Source organism: Rana temporaria, chromosome 4 (assembly GCF_905171775.1).
Source record: "Rana temporaria chromosome 4, aRanTem1.1, whole genome shotgun sequence".
Taxonomy (NCBI): Eukaryota; Metazoa; Chordata; class Amphibia; order Anura; family Ranidae; genus Rana; species Rana temporaria.
Genome location: NC_053492.1, coordinates 266,835,008 through 266,847,020, shown reverse-complemented (window position 1 = coordinate 266,847,020; position 12,013 = coordinate 266,835,008). Strand labels below are relative to the sequence as shown.

General features: G+C 43.9%; 1 protein-coding gene across 5 annotated transcripts in view; it reads left to right on the top strand.

The window, feature by feature from the left end:
* The window catches only part of FYN (FYN proto-oncogene, Src family tyrosine kinase), a 292,106-nt gene that overhangs the window by 270,627 nt on the left and 9,466 nt on the right, over nucleotides 1-12,013 (top strand). For all 5 annotated transcript variants that reach the window (XM_040350256.1, XM_040350255.1, XM_040350252.1 and 2 more), the window contains 2 exons: nucleotides 2,852-2,928; nucleotides 3,771-3,924. In XM_040350256.1, the coding sequence (XP_040206190.1) occupies nucleotides 2,852-2,928; nucleotides 3,771-3,924 (231 nt within the window). The remainder of the gene's footprint in view (nucleotides 1-2,851; nucleotides 2,929-3,770; nucleotides 3,925-12,013) is intronic.

Genomic DNA, 12,013 nt, shown 5'->3' with positions numbered 1-12,013 from the left:
ACTATAAAAATGCCATTGGCAGGGGCCACTTAACACTAGGGGGCGAGGAAGGGGTTAAGTATGTTCCCTGGGTGTCTTCTAACTGAATGGGGGGGGGTGGACTGACTTGGGGAAATGACTGATCGCTGTTCATACATTGTATAAACAGACGATCAGGCATTTCTCCCCCTGACAGGACCGGGAGCTGTGTGTTTACACACACAGCTCCCGGTTCTCGCTCTGTAACGAGCGATCGCGGGTGCCCCGCGGTGCTCGGGCACGCACGCCGGCATCAGGGGCGAGCGGGGGGTGCGCGCGCCCCTATTGGCTAAATGGCGAGATGACATAGATCTACGTGATCTCGCCCAGCAGAGCCGACCTGCTGCCGTATAACTGCGGCAGCTGGACAGCAAGCAGTTAAGGAAGAACTCTTTTTTCCCATGCAGTGGGGCTGTGCCCAGACTACATGGGTTAACTGCTCGTTTTTGTCTAGGGGTGGGGAGAGTGGAGATATACTTACCTAATCTGCCCATCCTCGGAGCCCAAGACCGGTCCCCACTGCTCCTGCCCCCGCGCACTAGCAGTCTTGTAAATGGACTGTTCCTGACGTCATCACACTCATAGACTGGCTCTGGACGCAAGGATGGAAGGAAAAATCCACTGCTGCACGTGATGAAGCACTGTTTTCCGGAGGATTGAAGGATCCGGTAAGTATGGCCTTTTCTTACGCCCCTGGAAAAAAGGAGCAGTTAAATAAAAGAATTTGCCTGGAGTTCTTTATTACCAGATTCTGAGAGGGCTGCAAGTTATCGTGGAAGATAGGCAGTAACTAGTTTGAATTCAAGGGTATCGTCAGTACCACCTTTTCCAGAGACTATTATAAGAGTGAGACAGAAAATGGTAGAAGGATCAAGGAGAAAAGAAAACCTGAGGGGGGTGTCTGACAAGTGGGGACAGACCGATACATTTACAAAACAAAATCAATTGCACAGAACTAGTCTTTAACCACTTTGTTACCGGGCCTATTTTGGCACTTCTCTCCTTCATGTAAAAATCACAATTTTTTTGCTAGAAAATTAATCAGAACCCCCAAACATTATATATTTTTTTTTAGCAGACACACTATGGAATAAAATGGCGGTCATTGCAACTTTTTTTCTCGCACGGTATTTGCACAATAATTTTTCAAACGCCTTTTTTTAGGGAAAAAAACTGTTTCATGAATTAAAAAATAACAACACAGTAAAGTTAGCCCAATTTTTTTGTATAATGTGAAAGACAGTGTTACGCCGAGTAAATAGATACCTAACATGTCATGCTTTAAAATTGCGCACACTCATGGAATGGCGCCAAACTTCGGTACTTAAAAATCTCCATAGGCAACGCTTTAATTTTTTTTACAGGTTACTATTTTTGGGTTACAGAGGAGGTCTAGTGCTAGAATTGTTGCACACGCTCTAACGCACGCGATGATACCTCACATGTGGGGTTTGAACGGTGTTTACATATGTGGGCGGGACTTGCATGCGCGTTCGCTTCTGCACGCGAGCGACCGGGACAGGGGCGTTTTAATATTTTTTTTTATTATTTTTTTTTTACTTCATTTTTTTATTTTTACACTTTTTTTGACATTTTTTTTTTTTTTGATCACTTTTATTCCTATTACAAGGAATGTACACATCCCTTGTAATAGGAATCACTGTGACAGGTCCTCTTTATGGAGAGATGTGGGGTCAATAAGACCCCACATCTCTCCTACAGGCTTACAAGCATGAAATCGGTGAAAAAAAAATCACCGATTACATGCCGACAGCCGCGATTGCGGCTTTGTTTACTTTCGGGTACCGGGCGTGACGTCATAACGTTGCGCCCGGTCCTCCGACGGTCATAGAGATGACTGTGACCGTCGGGTCACCAGTCATCTCTATGGTTCACCAACGAGCGCCGGCCGATTCGCTCTCCGGGCCCCCGACGCCGCTTTGATCGTTCTTCTGGTGCACAGAATCGCCGGCTGAAGACGGCGATATCTGAATGATGCCTGCAGCTGCAGGCATCATTCAGATATCACCGCACAAAGTCGAGGATGTCCATGGACGTCCTACGGGTCTCAAGTGGTTAAAAATGGTAATTATGCTAGAGAATCAGCTAAATCAAGTTCCTAAACTTAGTAACATTTTTGTTGGCCATGGCTAACATGATACGCATGATACAAATAAGTTCTGTAACCCATTCCCATATGATAGGCATTGTGTGGTACTTGTCTGGGAATCAAGGCCCTACCTGCCATAAGCAAGGATCTGAAAATACCTTTTTTGATATCTTTGATTGATCCTGGGACCATGGAAATGAGAGCAACTTTAAGGCAGAGGTCATCAACCCTGTCCTCAGGGCCCACTAACAGACCAGGTTTGCAAGATAACTGAAATACATCACAGGTGATATCATTTGCTGCTCAGTGATTGCAGTATTCTAGTCTGCGTCTCCCCAAGCTAATACATAAAACCTGGCCTGTTAGTGGGCCCGGAGGAAAGGATTGATGACCACTGCTTTAAAGTATACTGTATTATACTTAATGCCTTATATGTAGCAGTAATTCTGAAATCAATAATTTTTTTTCCATACTAGAACATGTTTAAAACTAAGAAGAACGTGAGTGCGACTGCATTAAACATTCATGTTTGCTTTTCTCCAAACACAGCTAAGAAAATATTGCTGTTGATGCCTGCAGCTGTTATTTTTACCCTGCTTTTGGCAGAATGGTGTGCTATTGTTTTCCAGGTTCTGCCTTCTGTTATTAATGATGAAATGGTAAAAGTGAACACAGTGTGGAAAGAAAAATGACAATATTATCTTAAATATTGCTATATTTTAGGGAGCTTGCTGGAATTCCTGAAAGATGGAGAAGGACGAGCTTTGAAGTTGCCAAATTTAGTGGATATGGCAGCCCAGGTACAGTACAAATACAGAATAATTCTGCAGTGAAGCACATGTCACTAAGGAAATCAGCTTCTGTTTGCTATGAAGGAATCTACAACAGAAAACATTAGGAATGCCGTTTGGCTTCCCATGTGAATCGGGTCTATAGGGCATATGCTTGGCCTGGACAAGAATATGAATGAGAAAACCAGTAAATATACTAAAGTGGTTGTAAAACCCCTACTTATACCCAGTGAAGTGACTGGCCTCAGGCGATACACAGAGATTAAATAAACCCTCCTATATAAACTATACCTGTTTATCTACGGTCTTGTCTTTTTCTTCATCCGTTCAATATAAATTTATAAAGTATGTTTGAGTGTTCAGAAAAAAGGTAGTGGGGAGTTGAAGTTACACTCTATGGAGCTCAGTGAGGAGAGCTCTGAGAGATGATTGGAGCATAGGAACACACCCCCTTCACACAGGAACAGAGCTGAGGCTGTCAATCAGCTGGATGTCTCTTCCCATTTTTCTTTTGGTGTCAGGAAAACTTGTCAGAAGTGATTTAGGCTGATAACAGAGGAACAAAGCAACAGTCAGAAATGACACCTAGTGCTCTTAATTGAATACACACTATAGAGAGATATACTTTGTTCATATTTCATATCTGAGGTATATTACCAATGTAATCATAAAATTGGGTACAGATATATAGGAATGACTGAGTCAATAATAGAGACAGTAGATAAAGCAGTTGAGTTTCTTACCAATTAGTTTAGTTTGTTTTTGTTTTGTTTTTTCATGCACTCTAAATCTTCATCTGTTGAGTAACGAAACCTGATTTTAATTTTTCTCCTATACTTGTGGTTTCCTAGGTTGCTGCTGGTATGGCCTATATTGAACGTATGAATTATATACACAGAGATCTGAGGTCTGCAAATATTTTGGTTGGAAATGGCTTAATCTGCAAAATTGCAGACTTTGGTCTTGCCAGATTAATTGAAGACAATGAATACACGGCAAGGCAAGGTAAGATGACAATTCTTTGGATCTTCAATTTATTTAAAATGTAACTAATTAGAACCCATAGGCAGTACTTCATAATAATGTGAAATAACAGCCTGTATCCTTGCCAACCAGGAAATGGTGGCCTTCACTGAAAAATAATGTTTTATATCTATTAACAATGTTATAGCATTTTAGGCCTGAGTAGGTGTTATAATGATCGAGCCCCTATTGGGCTTCTGTGTTGATTTCATATATTTCTGCAAAGACTCATTTGATGTTCTAGGACAGGGGTGTCAAACTCAATTTCATTGTGGGCCGCATCAGTATTATGATTGCACTCAAAAGGGCCGGTTGTATCTATAAGATTAGATGTTCAGCGCATCCCCTCCCCTTACATTAGATGTCAAGAGCCACCCCACCATCATAAGTTGAGTCCCCCACTCTCCCTTACATCACAGTGTACCCCCTTTTCTTATGCTGCTGCTGGGAAGAAGCTGGATGCATTGCTTGAAAGCAGAAAGTAAGCATCTGGAGGAGGACCAGAGGAGGGCTGCTGCAGGAGAGGTGTGAGGGCCACATGAAATGACACCTGTGTTCTAGGAGAACTATCCTACTAAGTAGCAAGTCGGCATTTACCTAATTGTACAAGACAGTGGTAGATAGAGAGCCATAAGTGATGGCATGCCCTTAGTCAATTACACTTTATAAATGACCTTTAGTATAGTTTAAAAGAGAAGTTAGGGAATACAAAAAAATAGTCAGGAGGGTGCATTTACCTTGATTACCAATCAGTCTTATAATACAAAAAAATAAACACTCACTCACCTCGATGGCTGCAGTACCGATCCCAGTTGCAGCTGTCCCCTGCTGTCTCTACACTGAGAACTAAGTGATCAAAACCGCTGATTGCTCAGTTCCAGGTGTTCAATCTGCAGAGAGCCAGGGAGTGTCAGTCACTGACTCTCTGCTCTGCCACTATATCGCTCACACTGAAGTGTTGGGCTGTGGGGGTAGCAGCTGGCTCAGGCTGTCATCGGCTTGCTGAGAGGCTGAGCCAACTGCTGGTCCAGGCTTCTGGGTGGATCCCGACTGTAAAGCTGGGATATTTCCAAAGCCTGTAGCAGCTGAGCCATGTCCCCTGACAGCAGCGTTAGCCTGCTGTCAGCTGAATACGAGTCACAGGAGTGCAGAACGAAGTGCATCTTATGTATAGGATAAGTGGGGTCAAAAAAGCTTTGGCCATACTTCTAGATGTTCTATTAACAAACATAGATGCCTTTGAATAAAGAATTTATTGTAAACAGCTACTTTAATTATTATGCTGTATGTTGCATGTAAAAGAAGGTCATTTGCAACCAGCTAAGCTGTAGTGGGCTGTCCTTGCTTACCTACTACAGATCCTGAAGGTGTAAAGCCTCGTACACACGGCCGAGGAACTCGACGTGCCAAACACATCGAGTTCCTCGGCCAGTTCAGCACTGAAGCCGCCGAGGAGCTCGGCGGGACGAGAGCTCCCATAGAACAACGAGGAAATAGAGAACATGTTCTCTATTTCCTCGTCGAGCTCCTCGTCGGCTTCCTCGGCTGAAAGTGTACACACGACCAGTTTCCTCGGCAGAATTCAGCCAGAAACTCGGTCGGAAGCTGAATTCTGCCGAGGAAACTGGTCGTGTGTACGGGGCCTAACTTGTGCCTGCCACTTTATACTATTTAGTCAATAAATCATTCCAAACATTCTATACTAATTAAATAAAAGTGTGCTCTGGAAGAAGACAAAAACGACATTAAAGAGGAGTTCCACCTAAAAATTGAACTTCCTCTTAATCCACTCCTCGCCCCCTTACATGCCACATTTGGCATGTAATTTTTTTGGGGGGGGAGTGGGGGCTTCAGGAGAAGGGGACTTCCTGTCCCACTTCCTCCTTCCGCCGAGGGGCTGCTAAGGCGATACGTCATATCGCCTTTTGGCAGCCCCTCCCTGTAGGCCATCGTCTAGGACATGTGACAGGTCCTAGGCGATCGCCTGTCCAATCAAACAGCGCCGGGCCGCTCGCGCATGCGCAGTGCCGCTCGTGCATGCGCAGTGGGTGTCCGGCCGTGAAGCCGAAAGCTGTCACGGCCGGGTGCCCACAGTGACAATGAAGACGCCGGCCGGGGAGGGGGGGAGAGAAGCGGAGCCCCGGCCGGCGCGTCGCTGGAACGCTGGAGCAGGTAAGTGTCAGTTTATTAAAAGCCATCAGCTACATTTTTGTAGCTGCTGACTTTTAATAAACTTAAAAAATGGGTGGAAAACCCCTTTAAAATAACTATACTACCGTGTTTCCCCGAAAATTAGACCTACCCCGATAATAAGACCTACCATGATTCTCAGGGAGGGCTGCAATATAAGCCCTACCCTGAAAATAAGCCCTAGTAAAAATCTGCTATTTTTTTTTAAAATGAAACTTGCATAATGATTACACCGCCGTAAGGTGTGCGTGTCTCCCTTTGCCGGAGGTCTTCTCCTCTCCTCTCCTCATAGCTGACACCCACAGCCTCCCCCTTCCCCAGCACAAGGAGCTGGCCGACATCAGCCTGACAGCGACTCCTCCCTTTGCACTCCTCCCGCCTGATGCCCACGGCCCCTCCCTCCTCAGTGCACGGAGCAAACGGGACACCGGCTCCCTTCTCCTCCCGCATGCGGCCCCTCTCCTCAGTGTGCGGAGCGTGCCGATACAAACGGGACACCGGCTTCCCCCTCCTCCGTTCTCCTCTAGCACGCGGCCCCCCCCTCCTCAGTGCACGGAGCGTGCCGACACTAACGGGACACCGGCTTTCCCCTCCTCCGTTCTTCTCCCGCACGCGGCCCCCCCTCCTCAGTGCACGGAGCAGCCGACACCAGTGGGGATCCCGGAGCAGAGAACAAGAGCCCAAGCACACCATGCGACACCCAGGGGAGCTGCAACAAAGGTATTTCCCACAAAACAATCACAAAGGGAGACACAATGCACCCCACACTGGCACAATTCCTACAAAACGAGTTACATAATTCTATAGGATGGATTTTAAGATGGTTTTTATGACAAAATACTGACTCCTGACTTGACGGGGAGGGGGAGAAGACAGGGCACACGGGAGATGGATAAATGACACAGCAGAAGCACTATGCAATCTATCATGCTTTAAAGGAAATGGATTTTGTCTTTTTTTTTTTAGGTTTACAACCACTTTAAGATCATTGTACATACTGTAAATAAATAAGACATCCCCCGAAAATAAGCCCTAGTGCGTTTTTGGTTGCCAAAATTAATATAAGACCCGGGCTTATTTTCGGGGAAACACGGTACCAACACCTAGCCATGAAGCAGGTTTGATGATAAAGATGGGGGAAAAAAAATAATGAACCGTATACGTATATAATGAACCGTATACAGGTATGTACAGACAGGAAAAGGTTAATCAAGCAGTTTAAATATCCAATAATAAAATGCCTAGAAGGCTTTGAAGTATACAAGGGATTTGAGAGATGTCAAGAGCAATCAGAAGATTTGAAAGGATGAAGATGTGATGAAATGCATGAAGAAGTGTTTCTCATTCTCACACAGTTGTCCTCCTGCTGTGTTCTGCCTCTTTGTCATGCTCAGCGCCTTTGATTACTTGTCAGACTGTAATGCTGTGCGCTGTCCTGCACATTGTGGAAATCTTGTCCATTTTTTGTCTGGCCTTGTACATTACATACGGATCCTAAACCAAGGAACATAGGAAAAGCTTAGAAAAACTAAGAGCATAAAACATTGCACTTGGTAAAACGTACCCCTTATCGGTTTTTCTAAGTACAATATTACTGTTGTGACTCCAGATATAATTTAGGACTCTAGTTGCCCTCTTTCTTCATAGGTGCTGTTGACAGCTATAAAACATACATGGCTTATATAAAGTCTAGGTTGTGTTTTTAACTGAGTAGATATTACTGTACGGTTATTTTTGTGCCTAAAATACAATAGGTTACAGTAGATTCAGAATAGCTGGGCAATGAAGAAAAGTCAACCTGTGGTTTTTCTCAATTCATCTCAGCGCCCAGCCTCAATATGTGGTCATTGATTCGTCTTGTACTGTCTGACACATCTTGCCAATGACAGATGGTGTTTGTTTCTAGGCCAAGCATTGTAATCTTATCATTTTGCACTATAGCAAACAATTTGATGTTTTCCTTTAAACATAATGATTATTTAAGACCCATTAATATTTTATGGCCCTGAGCAAAGAGACAATTCAATGAATTCAAATTATAGCTTACAGATTGGTGTATTAAAGTGTATGTAAAGCCAAAGCTTTTTTTTTTTAAAGCTCTGGATAGAGCGGAGAATGGTTAATCCCATACCAGATAATTTTTTGTTGTTTGTGTTCCATTGGAGAGTTTTCTTGTACTTTCCATCCCAGAGGAACAACAGAACGTTAGAAGAAGTTTCTCAAAGTAAGCGACAATTGTCCCCAGGACAGGTCTCCCCATGGGAAGATTTCTCCTTACCCCTTGTTTCTTGTTCTATGGACAACCTCACTTTCTTTCTCTGTTAAAATGGTCACCAAATAAAGAATGAAGCTCACTAATAGGCACACAGCAATAAAACTCGATAAAGGGTCTAACCCAGGGTTCCCCAAACTTTTTAAACAAGGGGCCAGTTCACCATCCATCACACTGTTTGGGGACTGTTAGTAGGGAAAAAAAAGTCCTAGCATCAGGGGTCAGTGGTTGGTGGTCTGTGGGATTTACCCTCCCCTGTGCATTTACATCTCAATTTCCCGCTCCCCATCACCACTTTTATATCACATCCGGGAAAGGACACCCAGTCTGCTAAGTGTCATGGCCGCAGAGGTCCAGATACCGCGCAGTCTGCCATTTAGTGATGTTTGATCTTACCCTAGAGGTATAATAGCATATTTATTGATTATTTTGTTTTCACACGATCCCATAAGTGATCTAATAAAACAGTAAAGACAACATAGATGTGCTGCAACCATATAAATAAGCTAACAGGACGGACGTTGGTTTAATCATACTTGTAAAAATTTGTTTTTATTGGTGATATGAGAACTGAACATTGCCATGTTCTTTAACCACTTCAGCCCCGGAAAGTTTTACCCCCTTCATGACCAGGCCATTTTTTGCGATACGGCACTGCATTGCTTTAACTGACAATTGCACGGTCATGTGACGCTGTACCCAAATAAATTCATGTCCTTTTTTCCCCACAAATAGAGCTTTCTTTTGGTGGTATTTGATCACCTCTGCGGTTTTTATTTTTTGCACTATAAACAAAAAAAGACTGGCAATTTTGGAAAAAAATAACAATAATTTTTATGTTCTGCTACAAAACCTACCCAATATTTTTTTTTAAAAAAATGTATTCAATTTAGGCCAATATGTATTCTGCTACATAGGTTTAGTTAAAAAAATAAATAAAAGAAAAAGCATATATTGATTGGTTAACTCCAGAGTTATAGCATCTACAAACTATGTGATATATTTATGGAATTTTTATTTATCTATTTTTTAACTAGTAATCAACGATTTTTAACGGGTCTGCGACATTGCTGCAGACAAATCTGACACTTAATAACACTTTTTGGTGACCAATGACACCATTACAGTGATCAGTGCTAAAAAATGCACTGTCACTATACAAAATGACACTGGCAGGGAAGGGGTTAACATCAGGGGCAATCAAAGGGTTAAGTGTGTCCCTAGTGGGTGCTTTCTGACTGTGTGGAGGGATGTGCATTGACTAAAGGAAAACAGAGATCCGTGTTTCTGCTTAGAGAAACACAAGATCTCCATTTTTCCCTCTGGCAGAACGGCGGTCCGCCTTGTTTACATAAGCAGACTCTCCTCCTGCCTCTACTCAGAACAATCGGCGGGTCTAAACTAAATATCAAATACCTCTATCAAGTGAGATGGATGGAGAATTGTAATCTGACACTGGACTTCTCCACTTTCAGAATACAATGATCAGTCGTACAGTCGATTGGCTGCAGCGCCTGATCAAATGAAAGTGTTTCAGCAGTTCTGTTCAACAAAAGTCAGGAGGGCCATGCACAAATCGAAATTTGCCAAGTCCTTGCTTAACCAACTGAATTTTGTTCCGTGTGCACCAAGCTTTAGATGCAGTTTCACTACCTGTATCCTGTCATTTTGAGAAAAAAACAAAAAGGTATTTTTCACCCTGTATGCAAAAACAATGTAGGTCAGGCACAAGTGCGTATGTGTTTGTGTGGGTTTCCTCTTGTGCTTTGGTTTCCTCTCACACTGCTGGTAGGTATATTGTCCCTAGTATATACAGTATCTCACAAAAATGAGTACACCCCTCACATTTTTGTAAATATTTTATTATATCTTTTCGTGTGACAACACTGAAGAAATGACACTTTGCTACAACGTAAAGAAGTGATTTTACAGTTTGTATAACAGTGTAAATTTGTTTGGGGTGGTATAGGGCAGGTTAAGGTGGTAAAGGGCAGGTTTGGGTGGTATAGGGCAGGTTGAGGTGGTATAGGGAAGTTTTGGGTGGTATAGTGCAGGCTGGGGTGGTATATTGGTGGTTTGGGGTGGTATTAGCACAGTGGTCAAGACCATACAGCGGTTTAACCAGTTAAGACCCGGACCATTATGCAGGTTAAGGACCTTGCCCCTTTTTGCGATTCGGCACTGGGTCGCTTTAACTGACAATTGTGTGGTCGTGCCAAGTAGCTCCCAAACAATATTGGCGTCTTTTTTTCCCCACAAATAGAGCTTTCTTTTGGTGGTATTTGATCACTTTTTGTTATAATAAATATCCCCCCAAAAAATATAAAAAAATATAAAAAAAAACATATTTTTTCCTCAGTTTGCTGGCATGGACATGGCAGCACACATGTGGTAGACCCAGGAGCAGACTGACCTGGTGCCACTAGGAGACCCCATGATAGAAAATGGCGGTGTGCATGGAATTAGTGGCTGAGGTGTGGTCTGCTGGGTGGTGTTTGCTCAGAGGAGGAGGTGGGGAAGAGAGAGAGAGAGAGAGAGAGAGAGCGTAGAGCCAGTGTGTTGGGGTGGAAAATTTGAAAGTTAAACTGGGGCTGTGAAACAGGAGTTGTGGAGGTATCCAGCCTCAGGGAATCGGTTGCTTTGAAGCCGCTGGGAGGCTGCAAGTCTGGGGAGCCCTAAATCCATTGAGCTCCTGGAGCCGCTGAGAGCCAACCTCAATGAAATATGCTTTATGGTAATATTGATAAAGTCGCTGTCGTTAATATTTATTTTTGTAACTTAATTCTGCATAAAACATTTAATAGTGTAATTTCATGAGATAATTTACGAGCGCGTGTTTAAGGGCAGAATTAGGAGCGGTGTTGAGTGGGGTAACTGGTGGCGAGTAACTCTAAAGGCTTGGCTAGTAGCTCAAGACTTTGACTTTTGAGCCCTGGAATAGCACTTACATCCCTGTTAAAAACAGTGAAGCTCAGTTATGCATCCAATCCCACCTATATCTGCCAGCTGGGGGGGAGTACTCGATCTCTCTTCCCCATTGACAGCAATGTTTGTAAAATCCCTCCCCCACCAACTCCAGTGAGGAAGTATTCATTTATTTAACCACTTCAGTACCGCACATAGTCATATGACGTCCACAGAGGGGATCTCCCATCCCGGGTGGACGTCATATGACGTCCTGGACTTTGTGCGGTGATATCTGAATGATGCCTGCAGCTAGAGGCATAATTCAGATATCATTGTTTGCCGGCGGCGATCCTGCGCACCATAAGAACGATCATAGCGGCGGTTCCGCCGCTTGATCGTTCTTAAAGGCGGCGGGAGGGGAAATCCCCCCCCTCCCGCCACCATCCGGTGCTTCCCCGGGCTCTCCCGTGCCATCAGGGGCCTGGAGAAAGAATCGCACAGCGCCAGATAGGAAGCATAGAGATGACTGGTGACCAGATGGTCACCAGTCATATCTATGACCGTCGGAGGCCCGGGCGCAATGTGATGACGTCACGCCCGGGTACCCGGAAGTAAACAAAGCCGCAATTGCGGCTAGTAAGCATGAGATTGGTGAATTTTTTTTCATGATCTCATGCTTTCCAGCCTGGAGGAGAGATGTGG